This window comes from Hippopotamus amphibius, chromosome 12 (assembly GCF_030028045.1).
Source record: "Hippopotamus amphibius kiboko isolate mHipAmp2 chromosome 12, mHipAmp2.hap2, whole genome shotgun sequence".
Lineage (NCBI taxonomy): Eukaryota > Metazoa > Chordata > Mammalia > Artiodactyla > Hippopotamidae > Hippopotamus > Hippopotamus amphibius.
Window position 1 is genome coordinate 72,575,652 of NC_080197.1, and position 17,812 is coordinate 72,593,463.

A 17,812-nucleotide genomic window follows, 5' to 3' on the forward strand; every position below is an offset into this window, starting at 1 on the left:
TTTATAGGTTCAGCAGAAAACTAGAGAAAAATCCCTTTTATTGAAATTCCCACCATTTAAACTCCAAGCCAAGGATAAATAAACAAACACAAAACATGCTCTTCCCACCCCTAAAGGAATGTCTCCTTCATAGGTCATCTTTTACAATAGATTTCCAGGTTCATTTAAATGATTTCTACTGTTTCAGTGAATTAGGTTTTGTTTTACCTTGTTTATTTAAGTGGTGTCTTTTATGAGGAGAGAAAGATGAGAATTTAATGTATCTCAGCTACTCCTTGTGACAAATGAAAGAGTAGGTAAAATTATATTGAATTTAGCATGTATTTGATGAAAATCTGCTGAATGGTAAGGTGTTATTCTAGGTAAGTGGTAGAAAAGTAGGTGTAATAATAATTAGTGAAATTTTCCTTTCTATAAATCACAAGACACTTTCACATTCATTGTCTCTGGGGAGCAAGCTAGTGTAATCTATACTTCAAGGAGACTGAAGACCTAGGACCGAGAGTGTCTATAGATTTATTGGCTTTAAGACAGATATTGTCTAGATACTTGGTGACAATTTATCCATAAACTTTATCTTCCCAATATTCTTATAACATGAGCAGTAAAGGGGTCATTTTTATCCGGAATACACAAATGAGGTTGGTGCCTAGAGATGACTGGTGATTTGCTCCAGGTAGCAAGAACAAGAACAGATAGAGTATTAAACTCATGCAAGGTGCTGTTCTCAGCAAGTTTACATATATTAATAATTTAGTTCTCAAACAATTTTTTGAAGCAAGTTCTATTATTATCTTTCCAAGGAGGACACTGAGGCACAGGATGGTGTAGTTAAAAGTGCTGCAGTGTTAACCTTGAGGATCCAGGTCATGAGTCTTCAATTTGTGAGCAGTGGGGACGAGGCAGTGAGAGGCAGGAAGGAAGCACACAGCTCTTTACTGGAGACACTGTAAAGGCTGATATTGGCAGCCTGACTATTCCTGCCACTTATGTGTAGCTCTGCTTGTTCATCTCTCCAGGAGAATCCTGCAGTCCTAAAAATGGTATTGTCTTACAGGCAGCAGATAGCAGCCTGTCTTCCTTCCAATTTGAAAATCCATATTTCTGTCCTCCCACCCTGCTGGGTCTGACAACATAATGCCTGAAAAACCAGCCAATGCATAGAAAGATCTGGCAAACTGTGCATTTAAAAGATCACCTTTATTCATTTGTTAGAAAAGAATATCAGTCAGCTAAAACTACATCATCTCCCCAGTGACTTATAGATTTTTCTGTGGAGTTTACAGTCACCCTAAATTAAAAGAGAGAGAGAGAGAAAGAAAAATATGACAAATGGAAATTATTTTTCTTCACCTTGTTCTCAGCTCTTTAGGGTTTTGTTCTCTGTTGCTTTAAATCAATTTTATTCTTGGTAATTAATTTGAACAATGTCGAAGGAACATCTGGAAAGTGTTGAGGAACATTATCAAGGGTAAATGCAAGGTAGGTTTTGTTGTCCCAGGTAGCCAGTTTCACACCCCTCACACTGGGTTACTTCTGCACTGGCTTTTAAGCTCAATGTTACAGGTTTTCCAAAGATCTGTTGCAAATATTATGATAATGGAGCAATCACTTCAAGCAAAATTTCCTTCAAGTAGAAGATCGTAATGCGTACTTCTCGCAGATGAAATATTTCCAAGCACTGCAGTTAGCCGAGGAAAAGCTGTTGTTTCTGAGGTATCCGCAGACCTGGTTAGTTGACTGGGATCCCTGTATTGGCGGCCTGGAGAGGCAAGTCAGTGTATCTGAGGTTGAGTGTGGGCTTATGGGGATGTTCTTTGGGCAATAAAATGAGAGATGCATAGCTTTTCATTTTGTTTCAGTGTCGCCCTCTTGTGGTAGTTTTGTCCTCGTTCTTCAATAACAGAGGTATTTAATAAAATATGTAAATATTATTTCAACAAGCAGCATATTTTTTTAAAAGCTTGGATACACAAAGATAGGCTCTAATTTCGAGTTTCTTTTCTGACTCTTAATTCTCAAAATACCAAAGTACTGCTGACCAGTCTCCCCAGTTCTTTCTGAAAGCTTACTATGGAAATTACTTAATAATTTATCATCTCTTGCCGTTAGCACTCTAGTCATTTAATGATACAAAGCAAATGTAATTGATAATCACATAATATTGTTCGTTAAGGCTCTCAAATTTTGATGTGGGTGTGCTAGAGTGTCATGGCAGAGGGGCTAGGAAGGAGAAAGATTTAGAAACCATGTAGCTACTCTTAAATCATCTTGGCTTTGATTCCAATCAGAAGCCTGTGAAATGATCATGATGGCTGTGTCTTCTGGAGGAAATGTAAGGTACAAAACAAAATTGATTTCCCTCCTGTGTCTAATTCTTCTTGTAACATTTCCCTCAGAGACTTACAGATCAGGGGAAGGAGAGGAGCCGTCTTGCCAAAGCCAAGGCTGGCTGGACCCATCCTGAGACAGTCCCACCCAGTAATCGTGGTTTCTTTTGATGTTTCTCAGGCTGCCAGTGATAAAGGCCTATAAGAAATAAGACTTGAACAGTGAGCTGAGGATGGTGGGGTGGGTACTACCAAAAAGCTCCCAATAAACTACCATGAAATATAAAGTGTGGTATTTTGCTTCCACAGAAGTAATTGGAATTTGAGAGCTGGAGAGAGAAAGAGAGGATTTTTAAAAGAAAGCGTACTTTTTTCCCTATTGCGAAATGATCAATGTGGCGTTAAGAACTATAGAAAAAATAGGCATCTGGTATCAAAACAGTTTTAACAGATTCAGAATTTGGCATATAGTCTTATGTCTTTCTCAGGACACTTCAATGTGAGAAATAGTTTAGAAGATTCCAGAAGCAACTTAACTGTAGGCATATTTTGTGAGAAGAAATATTCCTAACTTTTGTCACTAAATTTGCACAGAAAACATAGTGAGAACCCGTAATCCTTAGAAGTTAGTCCAAGTTGCCTTGGTGTACTGCATATCCTCAATAAATTGTTCTCCTATTACTCTTGTAAAAATGAACTTTGTCTAATTACTGAATACAGCAGGCATACATGTGTGTAACTATATGTGTAACTATGTGTGTAACTGTATGTGTAACTATGCCTTCTACTTCACAGTTTATGGGTAGAATGATTTCAGGGACACATCTTACTGTTTGCTTGTTAAGATGTTAGTAAACTAGGTTTAATGTCAATTAAACATTTCATTCAGCAAATGCTTATTTTCCTTGATCTCTCCATTTCATGATGCCACCTCACTTTTTATATTCTAATTTTCTTGATAATTACAAAATTAGTATAGCTTATTATACTTCCCTACAGCATTGTAAAAAAGACATTTAAAACATATATACAATTATCATGTATGCATATCTTGGAGTGGATTACCATGCTACAAAATGGTTTTTCTCTTACCCTCTCCCCTTTTTGATTTTAACAAAGGACATAGAAACATAGAACTAACACATTCTCCCTGATTTCTGAATCCCTCTTTTGGTATCTCCAATTAAAAGGAAAACAAGCCATTCTAATTCCCACTTTGTGTGTTAAATCCTTTTTTCAACAAATATACCATTGTTGCAGAGTATCAAGGAATTCTGTCTTAGGAGAAGTAGTCTTTTCTTTTAATGGGTAATGTGGTATTTTCATAATAATATGAAACCATAAAACAATGTTTACCATTTCCTCTTTGTTGTCTATTTGTAGAAGCTTAGAGCCCTCCTTCAAACAATCTTCTGTACTGGTGTGCCAAATTTTCCAGTTTTCAAAGACATGGTAACAACTTTCTCCATTCTGAATCCAGTTGTCTGGACAAGGGCTGCAGCTACGGGCTTTAAATATAAACATTTTATTAAAGCTATTGTAAAAATATTAGTACCACATCTCCTCAGAATTGCGGCTTGTATCACTGCCAGTGAAGCTGAACTCTTTAACCCATTGGTTCATATGATGCAGTACTTACCAATTTCAGCTCCTTTGAGGATGAAGACAGTAAGATTTATACAATTATTTCCAAGTGCAATAGGTTTCTCAGAATTAGTTTAAGATAAAATTAGAGAATATCTTTTCCCAAATTGTTCCTCTTATATAATAATTGATCTGATTATTCTATTTTTAGAAATCTTTTCTCCTTTTGACTTTACATCATTTATAATCTTCATTTGTTTGCTTATTGTTTCATGTCTGTTAATCTTATTGGCCCAATTTAATTGGGAATGTACTGAGCCATCAGGTGAGTAGAATGGTAAGCCTCAAGCTGATGTTTAAATTCTGAGAGTTAAACATGAAAATGTTTCATATATAATGGAGAGAACAAACAATGCACCTTAAGGAGTGATTTGAAAATATGTGGGTGAGGAAAACTGAAGAAAGACACAAGTGACCAATATGTTTATTTTAGGGCTTTGATATAACTGAGAAGTAAGCCCTAATATTTAACCAGTTTTACAGAACCTATCTGAAGAAAGAATGTTTCAGACTTCCCTGGTGGCACAAGGGTTAAGAATCTGCCTGCCAATGCAGGGGACACAGGTTCAATCCCTGATCTGGGAAGATCTCACATGCCACAGAGCAACTAAGCCCATGTGCCACAACTACTGAAGCTCGCACACCTAGAGCCTGTGCTCTGCAACAAGAGAAGCCACCACAATGATAAGCCCGCACACTGCAAGAAAGAGTAGCCCCTCTAGCCGCAACTAGAGAAAGACCATGCACAGCAACGAAGACCCAACGCAGCCAATAAATAAATAAGTAAATAAATAAATAAATAAATCTAAAAAAAAAAGGAAGACTATATTCACAAGAGAAGGATGCTCAAATGTATAAAGGGGGAACCAAAGAGCAAGAACTTAACCAGGTGTTTCTGGCACAGCTTTATAGAGGGAAAGACACTGAAACTTCCAGAATACTAGTTTTTAGAGAAAAGGCTTCTACTTAGGGTCACACATAGTTCATTATCAGTTTCCATGGCACAGCTGTCAAGTTATTTAAGGCTCTTCAATATCCTTTGCTTGAAATATACTCTAATCAGTATCCTGAATATTGTTAAAGTCATAGCATAACTAGTGTTGGAATGGAAGTTGAAAGGTTGAGACCATGCTGGATTTGTAGGTCTCCAAAATAGGTATCGTCACTGATTTAAGGTTGATGGCTCAGAGGTGGGCCTAACTCATGCATTCAGTCATCTGTTATATTTAAAAACATTTCTGTTTTTTAAACATTTACTTGACTAAATTTCAATTGGAAGGAGCTATGGTAGGTTTTTGACCTCTCTTATTGGCAATTACTAAAATGGTATCCACTACAGGGAAGTTAATTCTCTAATTTTTATGCATAAGTATTATTAAATACTAGTTAAGCGTCCATAGAATACTTGACATGCTGTTAACAGGTAGAAATAGACAGGTTTAAAATGCTTGTAAGGGATGAAAAGATAAAACCAAAGTCACATAGATTTTTAAAAAACAGCTCAACATCACTAATTATTAGAGAAATGCAAATCAAAACTACAATGAGGTATCACCTCACACCAGTTAGAATGGGCATCATCAGAAAATCTACAAAGAGTAAATGCTGGAGAGGGTGTGGAGAAAAGGGAATCTTCTTCAACTTTTGGCGGGAATGTAAATTGATACAGCCACTAGGAAGAACAGTATGGAGGTTCCTTGCAAAATTAAAAAGAGAGTTACCATATGACCCAGCAATCCCACTACTGGGCACATACCCAGAGAACACCATAATTCAGAAAGACATATGCACCCCAATGTTCATTGCAGCACTATTTACGATAGCCAGGACATGGAAGCAACCTAAATGTCCACCAACAGATGAATGGATAAAGATGTGGCACATATATACAATGGTATATTACTCAGCCCTAAAAAGGAATGAAATTGGGACATTTATAGAGACATGGATGGACCTAGAGACTGTCATACAGAGTGAAGTGAGTCAGAAAGAGAAAAACAAATATCGTATATTAACACATACATGCAGAATATAGAAAAATGGTACAAATCAACCTGTTTGCAAGGCAGAAACAGAGATACAGATGTACAGAACAAACATATGGACACCAAGTGGGGAAGATTGGGGAGGGGCTGGGGTGGGATGAATTGGGAGATTGGGACTGCCATATATACATTACTAATAAGAGAAAAAAATATCAAATTGAACACTAAATATATGCAGTTTATTGTATGTCAAGTGTATCTCAGTAAAAGTTCTTAAAAAGAAAACTTCAATGATTCACCTCATCTAGATTTTTATCTCTCTTTATGTACTCTTTTCCTTAACATTAAAAAGAGAAAGTTCCTCACTTGAGCCACATTTAGAATTGGAAAAAGTCCCAGCCAAGGCCCCAACTGTATTCTTAAATCTTCTGGCATTTTAACCAATGAGGGGCCTTTCTTCTTTTTTGAAGACTATCTAAGAAATTGACTTATTAGGGCTTCCCTGGTAGCACAGTAGTTAAGAATCCACCTGCCAATGCAGGGTACATGGGTTCAGTCCTGGTCTGGGAAGATCCCACATGCCGAGGAGCAACTAGGTCTATGTGCCACAACTACTGAGCCTGCACTCGCAACTACTGAAGCCCTTGAGCTTAGAGCCTATACTCCACAACAAGAGAAGCCACCGCAATGAGAAGCCTGTGCACCACAATGAAGGGTGGCCCCTGCTCTCTGCAACTATAGAAAACCCTCATACAGCAACAAAGACCCAATGCATCCAATCAATAAAAATAAAAATTAAAAAAATTAATTAATTAAAAAAAAGAAATTGACTTATTAGATACTAATCTCTCCTAAGAACCTTGAACTAAATTACATTTTTCTGGGGCACACTTTAGAACATATTGCCCTAACAGAGACCATAGTAGAGTTTTAAGACATAATAAATAGCCGGTTATTGTGTTACGTACTCTGACCAATACATTTAAGGAAACCTAATATCATCTATTTTTAAAATAATCAAAATAAAGGGCATAATACAAACATCTAGAGTTATCTGAGAAAAAAATTTTAATCATTTTTATGATGTTGTAGAGGAACTGGAAAGGAATATACATTATACATGAAGAATTTAGAGGGTGAGTAATAATAGTTCAAAGGAGCTAAGATAAGTCAATGATGACTGCTAGGTACTGAACTAAGCAAAGAGCTATTTGTGCATTTAAACCGTAAAAATTAGATATTAGAAACAACCTAAATATCCAACAATAATGAAATATTTAAATAAATTTTGCAATATCCACATAATGGAATAGAACACAGCCATTACTATCTAGGTATTTAAAGAAGGTTGATTTATATAGTGAAAAGCTTACAACCTAATGTTAAGTGAAATAAAAGGTTATACAACTGTGTAAAAAAAAAAAAAAAGAAGCTGAACATTGCATTGTTATAATTTTAGTACATACCCTGATTTTCAAAATGAATTTTCTGCTCCAAGAGATATCTAAATTTGAATCTAAAACAAGATCTAAACAAAACAGAGGAATCTGGAGCTCTAATTAAAGATACACTTATAAATTTGAATGATTGGATAAAACAAAAATGTTGCTTTTTTTGTTTAATCTTACATCGTAATTTCACACATTGCATCTTGGCATTTGACTGTATATTTTCCTTATCTGTATTTCTTGGAACCTCAATATTTTCCACATACTATTGATGTATATATAAATGGGATTGAACTGAAGAGCAGATCAAAAGTATGTCTCTCCTATTATGAAATCCTGACTATAATTTTACAGAGATTAAAATGTCACCGTTTTTGTTGTTGTTGTTGTTTTGAGGAATTGGTGTATACATTTGTGTCTGCACAGTGGAAACTGATTTTATATCAATTACCTGAACCAAAAGACTCTTGCATCAAGGTTTGGCAATATTTCATCTGGAGGCCGTGGTTTCTCTTCCACTGTGTGAAGTTGCGCAGTGCTCTGTCCTGTTGGATGAGTTTTTCTTGCTGCTTCATTGCAGTAGAGGACACCTGAAACACTTCAAACAATGACAGTCATTCCTGATAAAATACTCACAACAAAGTAAACCTTCAACACAGACTAAAGACAACTACACGTTACTGATTCTATTCATGATTAAAAGCTACAAAAGACATAGAGCAAAAAGGCTCTTTGCCATCCCAGTTTCCTCATTCATCCAATTTTAGCCCTTCAAAGTAGTCAGGTTTGCCAATTTCTTTTTTATTCTTCCAGAGATATTTTGAACTTTACATGCAAATGAATATAAAACCCCCTCCCTCCCCTTTGCACAAATGATAACAATCTTTTTTACATTTTTTTTTGCTTTTTATTTTATCATTTAAAATATATTTTGGGCATTATACTGTGTTATACATAAAGAGCTTTCTCATTCTTTTGTTGTATAGGATTCTATTGTATGGATGTGTCATGATTTATTTTAATAATTCTCTATTGACTTTTAGACTATTTTTAATCTCTTGGTATTATAGAAATAAATACAGTAATAAAGAACTGTAATTATACATAATTTCACACATGTGTAAGTATATTTGTAAGGTACGTTGATAGGTCAAAGTTTTGTGCATTTTTAAAACATTTTTATTTTTATTTTTTTATTTTTTTAAATTGGAGTATAGTTGCTTTACAAAGTCATGTTAGTTTCTGCTGTGCAATGAAGTGAATGAGCTGTAGGTACACATATATGCCCTCTCTCTTGGACTTTCCTCCCACCGCCCCCCAACCCCATCCCACCCACCTAGGTCATAACAGAGTACCAAGCTGAGCTCCCTGTGCTATACAGCAGGTTCCCACTAGCTATCCATTTTACACATGGTAGTGTATATATGTCAATCCTATGTTTCCAATTCATCCCACTCTCCCCTTCCCCTCCGTGTCCACACATCCATTCTCTACATCTGTGTCTCTATTCCTGCCCTGCAAATAGATTCACAGATGAACCTATGTGCATTTAAATTGTATTAGATATCTCCAAATTACCTTCTATGTATGTTGATGCAAATCATATAGGAAAAACTCAGTTTTTCCTTCTATAAGCCTTTCTCCTGTGAATCTCCTTGACTTTTACACTACTACCACCCTCACACTTCTGACACTTCTGGCCACCAAATGTATGGTCTCCCCATCCCCACCCCCTTGTCCTTCTTCACGACACCAGCTCAGCGTCCTATAATTTAATTCTATTCTGACACTATCTTCCTGGAGATAGTATCAGATCCCACAGGTTAAGGGCTCAGTTCCAAAGACTGCTCCCCACTTCAGATGCCAAAGCAAGTAGTAAGTCCCCAGGTTACCACCACTTCTGTTTGATTTGGCTACAAATCGGAGGTTCCCATGACTCCCTCCTGGGTTCAGTTAATTTGCTACAGCAGTTCACATATAGGGAAATGAGTTCACCAGTTTATTAAAGGATATTATAAATGATATAGATGAACAACCAGATGAAGAGATGCATTTGGAGAGGGCACAGGATCTTCTGTCCCTGTGGAGCTGGGGTGCATTACCCTCCAGCGTGGATGTGTTCACCAGCCTGGAGGTTCTTTGACTCCATACTGTTGGGATCGTATGGAGGCTTTCTCACATAGGCATGATCCTTTATGACCTCATTTCTAGCCCCTCTCACCTCTCTGGAGGATGGGGTGTGGGGCTGAAAATTCCAAGCTTCTAATCATGACACCGTGTTACTAGTGACCATCCCTCATACAGGAGCCCACCCAGAGTCACCTCAAGAGATGTTCCTATTGCTCTTACGACTTAGGAATTTACAAGTGTCTCAGGAGCCCTGTGTCAAGGAGGGGGTCAAAGACCAAATATTAGAACAAGGGATGCTCCTAATGCTCTTGTCACAGCAGGGGAGAGGGGAGAGACACTAATGTATATCTTCTATTATCTCACACAAATGTTATCTCAATATCATTTGAATCTGCATTTCTTTTTTCATGTTTGATGTTGAAATTCTTTTAACACACACATAAATAAAAGTCAGTTATATTTCCTTTTCAGTGAAGTGTATAATTACATCCTTCGTAATTTTTTTCATTTTTTGGGTTTCTAGTCTTATATATGTGGTCCTTACTGTGCCGTAAGAATTAATTCAGGCTGACCTGGAATCAGCCTGAGCCGTGTTTCTAAAATTCCTGCATGACACTGACCTCCAGACAAGGCATGAAACATAATAATTAATAGTGTAGCTTTGTTATCATGGGTATGAGGATTTTTTTTTTTTTTGGTCAGATTATACTAGCCTGTCAGAATTGTTCATTGATGACATACGATTGACGATTTGACCCTGGTTACAAAGAGACCCTGAGAAGGCTCTGCTGTTAAGGCTAGTTACATATTCTCAGGAATATGTCAGGTGGTCAGCAAAACATATAAACTCCCAAGCAAGACTTCATTTTGGGCTCCCAAGTACCAAAGTGTCTTGTGTACACATCAGTGGTTCCTGATCCAAGAGAGAAATTGTGTTTTGAAAGGACACTTACATGGGGAGGAAGAGGTGTCTGCTGGAACCTGTTCTCTCCAGACCCCTTTTGTAATACACATCCTTACTTTAATGCCTTCCCCTGCCCCTCCTCCCCAGCCCTCTCCTCCACTTTCTTCTCCACTTCCTCCTTCCCCTCATTCCTCTTCCTTCTTGGTATCCCATAGTGTGGAGGTACCATTTTTTACTTAAGTGGTTTCTTACTGATAGGCAATTGCATTTTTTCCAATCTTTTTTTTCTTCTTCCTATTTCTACATGTGCAGGTTTATCAATAGGAAAACTTTCCAGAAGTGGGATTTCTTGATCAAAATTCATTCATTCAGTTTAAGATAACCAAGAGTTTGTTAGCAACGTGATTGTCATGGTTCATCTAAACAGATTTCCTAAACTAGACAGAGAAGAAAACAAAATTGTGTGCCCATCAGACAGCACGATTTTTGAAGACATAGAAAATGTACAGTATGATTTTATCAACATCCTTATTACGTATTATATGCTTTTTGGCTATATAATACTTGGTAATTGGAGACTATAGGTTTATTTTTATGTAAAAAACAAATTTTACATTCCATTCACTTGACAATAGTTTCAAGATGTTGCATAATCAGTTGTTTTGTTTTAAGCTGAAAACGTTCTTTGTACTTCAAGTTTATATTATTGTCTTATCCCAAGTAGTTAATATTTATAAAATATTGTTGAAATTTGTTACATAGAATTGATACCTGAACCATATGTTTTGATATTTGCAATGTCAGTTAAATATGGAGTCTTGCAGTTAGAATGGAACTTGGTACTATTTCATAGTCCCAAGTTTCTACAGAAGAAACTGGATTATTGTATGTTAATTGACTTATAGGGTAGTTCTCTTCCATCTCTGCAAATCTGCTTCCAGTATATCTGTTTGATAAACAGATATTTAATTGTGAATTTCTTTAAAAAATGGACTAGCATTATATATATATGTATAATATGTTATACATATATAGTTTAATAAAATACAGAGGGAGGAAATGGTGAGTTAAGGAAAGCTTTCTGGAAGTTCTAACATTTATTCTGGGCTGTGAAGTTTTATTTGAGGATATAGACAAGGTAACAATTACTTTTTGAGATGTTAGTAATTATTAAAACATTCCTCTCAAGAACCACCAGGAAAATAAGTTCATAGCTAACATGAACAAGGTCAAGTTTCCTGTACTTTGTGGAAGCAAACCTTGAACTCTTCTTTATTTCAGAACTCCTATTTCTCCCTCCTTAGTCAATTTCCTCCTAGATGGAAAAATGATTTGCTAAGGCATACAAGAAATAAGAATTATCCAGACAATAACCTTCATCTCTGTCTTTCAAAGCATACTTCTTAGGGCTGGCATGAGTGATAATAAAGGTTCTTAGTCCTGTTTCTGGAACGTGCAATTCTGTAATTGTTACATTTTATAAAAGATTCATTTGCTATATATAGAAACATGTCTCTAATTTGAACTAAAAGGAATCAAGAAATTGGCCCAAATGAAGTTCTCACATTTACCCTGAACATACTAAATTGTACCTCGTCTAATAGAAAATGAAAACTTCATATTAAAATAATCTGTATAAGTCAAATTTAGAATAAATGTATATTAGAAAAGGAAGAGCCTACACTGAAAACTTTCAAATTGCATGCTTTGGCATACTAACATGATTCATAAATTGAATCATAATATAAGCAATAATTTGCATCATTTTTCCCCAAGAGACCTATGGTATTAGATTTCTGTTAAACAGCATACAGTTGAACATTAAAAGTTACCAGTGGCATCCGAGTTCTTAGAGAGTTGTGTCAAATAAATGTCCCATAACAAATAGGAAGCCATTATTTTATATATTTGTATGCATTTAGATGTTTCTAATTGATTTGTTTATATGTTTGTAATTTATGAAGATCTAGTTGTAATGATATGTGCACATATAATTGTATATGATGCTACAGGTAATAGGTAACCTATCTCTCTATAGATTATTTTGAAGATATCCTTTTGTACTTACACTTGATGCCCAAGAAAATGGAGGTTGCTAATGAGCCCGTGCAGAAAATACATAAAATCACCGTCACCAGACACCATGCTCCTAAACAAGGGATAGAGACAATGAAATTGAGTTAGAAAAAGTAGAGGACAGAGGTGGGTCAGCATAGGACTAGACTGAGTAAAAATAAGGAGTTAACATTAGGCATTTCTCCTAGAGAATCACTGAGGCCCTGTAACTGTGTGTAACAGGAAAAGGTGAACTCAAACTCTCTGAAATTCAAGTTATAACGTGGAATACACTAGACTTGAAAAAATGCCAAATTGAACAGTTTTGATAATATACTGCTCTTATCCTTATAGGACACCACAAACTTAGGAACTAGTGAGATGTATCTCTTCCAACAATCTTTTAGAGATGATGGCAAACCAGGCAGCAGGCTTTAATTTCTGAGAGCAAAATGCTGTCTGAATCTCCTCATCCCTCGTTAGTGTCACTTGACCATGATTGGCTCAAAGGTATTTCCCTTTAAATGTACGATTTTGGATGAGGATCATTTTTTAAGGTCATTTTGCAACTACGCAGGAAGGGAAAATGAAGGATGAATGATTTGTTGTAATCTTAATGATCGTCAGAGAAAAATGAATAAAATTTATCTTTGGATAATGTCATAGGCTGAATAACGGCACTGCCCAAAATGCCTATGTCCTAATCTCTGGAACCTGTAAATGTTACCTGATGTGGAAAAGGAGACTTTAAAGGTATAACTAAGTGAAGGATCTTGGGATGGGGAGATTATCCTGTTTTATCTGGGCCCTTATAAATGAGATGTAGATCAGAGGGACAGACTGTCCTATGAGGGAGGAGGCAGAGAGACATTTGAAGATGTGCTTCCGTCTTTGAAGATGGAAAAGGAGCCGCAAGTGAGGAAAGCAAGAAATGCAGCTCTAGAAACTGGAGAAAACGGGGCATGGTTGTCTCCTAGAAACTCTCTAGGGAAGGAGGCCCCATGACACCTTGGTTTCAACCCAGCAGAACCCATTTTGGATTTCTGATCTCCAGAACTATAGGAAAATAAGTTTGTGTTGTGTTAAGGCGCTAAGTCTGTGGTAATTTATTACCTAAACAATAGGAAACAAATACAAATATTAAATAATAAAGAGAAAATTGATCCAGGCTGATGAGTGTGCGCCAGTTTTTTCAACCTCTGTTTGCTCCTTTATTTCTTAGTATTTACCAGATAATGTGCAGGGTGTTTTTATGCAGGAACTAAAATTATACAAAATATATGATTTCTTTCACTTATTTTCCAAATCTGGGAATTCTTTGCCTTTCCAGCAAGAGAGAGAAAGAGAGAAAAAAAAATGTACTACATATTTGTCAAGTCCATTTCTCTCTTCCTTTTTCACCTTTACTTACTCCTCCTCCACTTCATTTCATTTTTTAATATTAGTATATTATATACATTATAATACTTTCAAGTGGATTACCTCAGATTAGAAAAAATTACCTTGTGCTCATCGTAGAAAAGGAAAAGGAAAAAAAACCCATAGAGCACACGGTCTTGGTCTAAATAAGTAGAGCTGTTTACCTGAATTTTTGGTGGAAGACAGATGTTTCTGGTAAGGGCTTGGTGTTGGATTATCCCACTGAAGAGAGGCGTATGCTTCTTCCTCCTGCATACCTGAAATGTTCTGATAAGTAAGGCAGTCCACATGAGAGTCTGAGACAAATAACTCCTTTTGTAGTCAGGAGCAGATTAATGGAAGAACTGAAATTAGCTACTTTTTCACACCAGTGGGGAAGTAGGTTTGTGTTTAAGGAATAGAATAGATGCATCTTCATCCAGAAAGTAGAAGTTTATAAAGTTTAAGCCAAAGCATAACTTGGTAAAGAAGGAAATGAGAAGCAAACTGAACTCAAAATGGCCAGTAATAGAATACGTTATCGCTCTGGTTTCTACAGTGTGGCAGATGTTGAAGGTGATAGCACTGGATTACTATTAAGATGAAAAGGCCAGAAGTGCCAAGAATGAGCTTATATTCGGTATAGGATGTGAAGCATGGGGATGACCTTGATAGCAAAGATACACGGATAGCTCACATCGGGCCAACCAGCATGGAAGGAATTGTAGATCACCGTACGTCTTTAAACAAGAAAGCTGGGAAGGGATTTCATCCCTCAAATAAATTTACACGCTGTATTAGTTGGGGCGATGCAGTTGCTATGACAAGTAAACCTCAAAATAGAAGTCATTTAACACAAAATTTATTTCTCCCTTGCATAACATTTTAGCTCCAGAAATCCTGCTTAGTGGGTAGTTTTCCTCCAAATGCAACCCCACTCCTCCTGTTTTGTGAGTGGTTAGAACGTTGTATAGGAGAAGGTGGCAAGTCCGTACCCACTTCGTAAGAGCCGTAACTTTGAAGTACCATGTGTCACATTCACATCCACTAGTGATGCCCTGTTTGGATCCAAAGATTGGGCCTGATCAGCACAATTTTTGCCTGGCTAGCAAACTTTTACAATACTTTCACTCTAGAAGGGAAGCATGAATTATTTAGTGGATAGAGGGCCGTTTCTGCCACATCCTCTGACTACAGCTTTGGTATTGAGAAATTTGATACTTTAATCATCATTCCTATATTGACCATCTGTCCTTATGGCCAAAAGTCACTTCTCAGTAATTTACAGTCTGCAAATCCCAATAATCTGCAAAATTCTTTTTCGTTTCAGTGTGTCACTGGATCAATCATTGATCTCTGAGACAGAAGAAAACAAAAAAGGCACACTCAAGGGGCCATGGGAGGGCATTTAACAAAGACACTTTATAAAGTTTGGGAAGGGTTAAGGAAACCAAAGAGGGGTGGTGAAATATGCACTGGGGAGTTATCATCACACCCAGGCCTGAAGGGTTAAGGGGAGGGTGTTTGTTGGAACTTTGTGACCTATCTGAGAGGGCCATGGCCTAAGATATAGAACATGCAGACTTTGCCAAACCAGGGCGTGGTAGGAGAGAGAGCCAGCGGCATCGACACCTGGACCATTCTTCCTTTTCACCCCCTGATCCCTACTAGTACCTCCCAGTGACTGAATTAACTGGAAGCCAGAGGCCAAGTTTGCCCAGATATTGCTGTACATTCGAGTTCTGCCTCCCAAGGCATAGGATGTGGCCAAGAGGATCACCAGAGGCAAATGGAAAATATCCAGCTTATTCTCCAAATATTTCATATGATTTTTACGTGACCTGAGGTTCTGATGTAGAAAATAACGTGACTTAACTCCCTATAGCCTTTGCAATGGAGTGATTTCTAGCTTGAGGTGAAAAAGAGGAAGAAACAATAAGCATAACAAATATGCATTAAGAGTAATGTCAGGAATGCAGGAACGGAAGTTAAGTGGTTGTCCTTAATTTCCAGGGGCTCTCACATTTTATCAGCACTAAATATCAGGCTCAGAAAGATCTAGTTTTCCCCAATGCAGTATATTCTCTGATAAATTTCCTTGGGGGAAACACTGGGATCTCCCAACCAAAGATTAGTATGTTACTCGTATTACTTTTAATGTTTTTAATCATACTATCTTTTTTTAAAAATTTATTTTATTATTTATACATTTATTTTTGGCTGCATTGGGTCTTCACTGCTGTGCAGGGGCTTTCTCTAGTTGCGGCAAGCAGGGGCTATTCTTCATAAGGGTGTGCAGGCTTCTCATTATGGTGGCTTCTCTTACTGCAGAGCACAGGCCCCTGAGTGCATGGGCTTCAGTAGTTGTGGCACACCGGCTCAGTAGTTGTGGCTTGCAGGCTCTAGAGCGCAGGCTCAGTATTTGTGGCACATGGGCTTAGTTGCTCTGCAGCATGTGGGATCTTCCTGGACTAGGGGATTGAAACTATGTCCCTTGCATTGGCAGGTGGATTCTTAACCACTGTGCCACCAGGGAAGGCCCAGTCATACTACCTTATTTATTGTTTCAAGAACTGTTTCAAAAGCCTTTTACATGAATTATTTTGATTTTCACAACGGCTCTATGACATAGTTGCTATTATTAGTATCTTGTAACTAAATTGCAAATTGAGGCATGGAGAAGTCAAAGTATTTACCCAAGCTCACTTATGTATTAAGTGGAAGAGTTAGCATGTAAACTAGGTGGTCTGGTCACAGAATCCGTGCTACTAAAATTTATGCTTTTCTGATTGCATGTATAAGATGCTTTTGGTATGTGTCAGAAAAAAAGAATCTTTGTAGGTACAGATTGATTGGTTTACATTTTTTAATTGCATTTTTGTCATCCACTACAATATTATTCTTTAAAATTGTCATGAATAGTGATATCAAATATATATGCTTTTCCATTTGGGGGAGGTAAAACACTATATTTCAGAGATATTGCTGACTTTTGGACAGTTTTCTGAATTATTAGTTCCTATTTGATTTCTCTAAATAAACAGGTAAAAACAGGAAAATAATGGCATTATACCCCAAAAGCCAAGATCTCAAGACACTTGAAGTGGAAGCAGAATCTGAAATATTTCTGTTACTTTTTCCTCAGGGCCCCCTCTCCCCCTTTACCCCCTGCCAAATCTGCTTGTTTATTGATGGTCTAAAACAAAATGTGTCTTCGGGTATCAGTGCACAAAGCTCTAAAAGTTATACATATTGGTCGAGTATTAATTATATGCTTGGTACTCTGCTCAATGCCCTACATAATTATATTAAATGATAATCACCATGACTTTATGAGTAAGATAATAATATTAAAGTCACTTCATAGATGAAGAAACTGAGTTTTAAAGAGACTAACCAACTTACCAAAAGCCAGATAGGGAGTAAATTCTAAAGTAATGTTTCTCGAAATGTATTAAAGGCTACTTGTATCAGAATCAAGTAGGGGTGTTTATTAAAAACACAGGACTCTGTCTTTTCAGTCTCCCCACTAAAAACCATAAGTATTTGTGTTTGAACATCTGAATATTTTAACAAGCTCCTCAGTTGGGATATTTGAGAATCATGTTCATAAGTTTTATTACCACGAATATAAGAAGAAAGAGTACCTTCAGGGAATCTGTGAAAAGAAATGAAAATTTTGCCTATTATCTTGTTAAAGTGTGCCTCTCCACGTATCTATAAATATTGCATGAGTTACTCAGCAAAAACCAAACATAGAACTGTCAGGAAAAGCACTAGATAAAGCATTTTTGCTTGCTGTTCAACTAGCCTATGGGCCTTGTTAAGGAGCATTTACTCATTTTCAAACCCCATCAGTTTTCTTGCAAGCTTTATTTTCCTTCTCTTGGGCTTGATGGTATAGAATAGAAAATAGGA

General features: G+C 36.8%; 1 protein-coding gene across 1 annotated transcript; it reads right to left on the reverse strand.

Annotated features, from left to right (window-relative positions):
• Nucleotides 1–1,106: 1,106 nt before the first annotated feature.
• On the reverse strand, nucleotides 1,107–14,226 carry CLEC9A (C-type lectin domain containing 9A). The gene is made up of 6 exons (XM_057704285.1): nucleotides 14,080–14,226; nucleotides 12,510–12,590; nucleotides 7,859–8,005; nucleotides 3,687–3,838; nucleotides 2,408–2,529; nucleotides 1,107–1,762 (listed from the first exon to the last, which is right to left on the reverse strand). Exons 1-6 carry the CDS (start codon nucleotides 14,168–14,170, stop codon nucleotides 1,630–1,632), a joined length of 726 nt encoding a protein of 241 aa, XP_057560268.1. The 5' UTR covers nucleotides 14,171–14,226; the 3' UTR covers nucleotides 1,107–1,629.
• Between the last annotated feature and the right edge of the window lie 3,586 nt (nucleotides 14,227–17,812).

What these genes read in the sequence shown, in the direction of transcription:
- CLEC9A (XM_057704285.1), bottom strand. Translation starts at nt 14,170, where the DNA reads ATGCAGGAGGAAGAAGCATACGCCTCTCTTCAGTGGGATAATCCAACA. An exon ending in GTCTTCCACCAAAAATTCAG is followed by an intron (nt 12,591 to 14,079) that starts GTAAACAGCTCT and finishes TCCCTTGTTTAG; the next exon opens with GAGCATGGTGTCTGGTGACG. An exon ending in TCCTCTCCTTCCCCTGATCT is followed by an intron (nt 1,763 to 2,407) that starts GTAAGTCTCTGA and finishes TTGCCTCTCCAG; the next exon opens with GCCGCCAATACAGGGATCCC.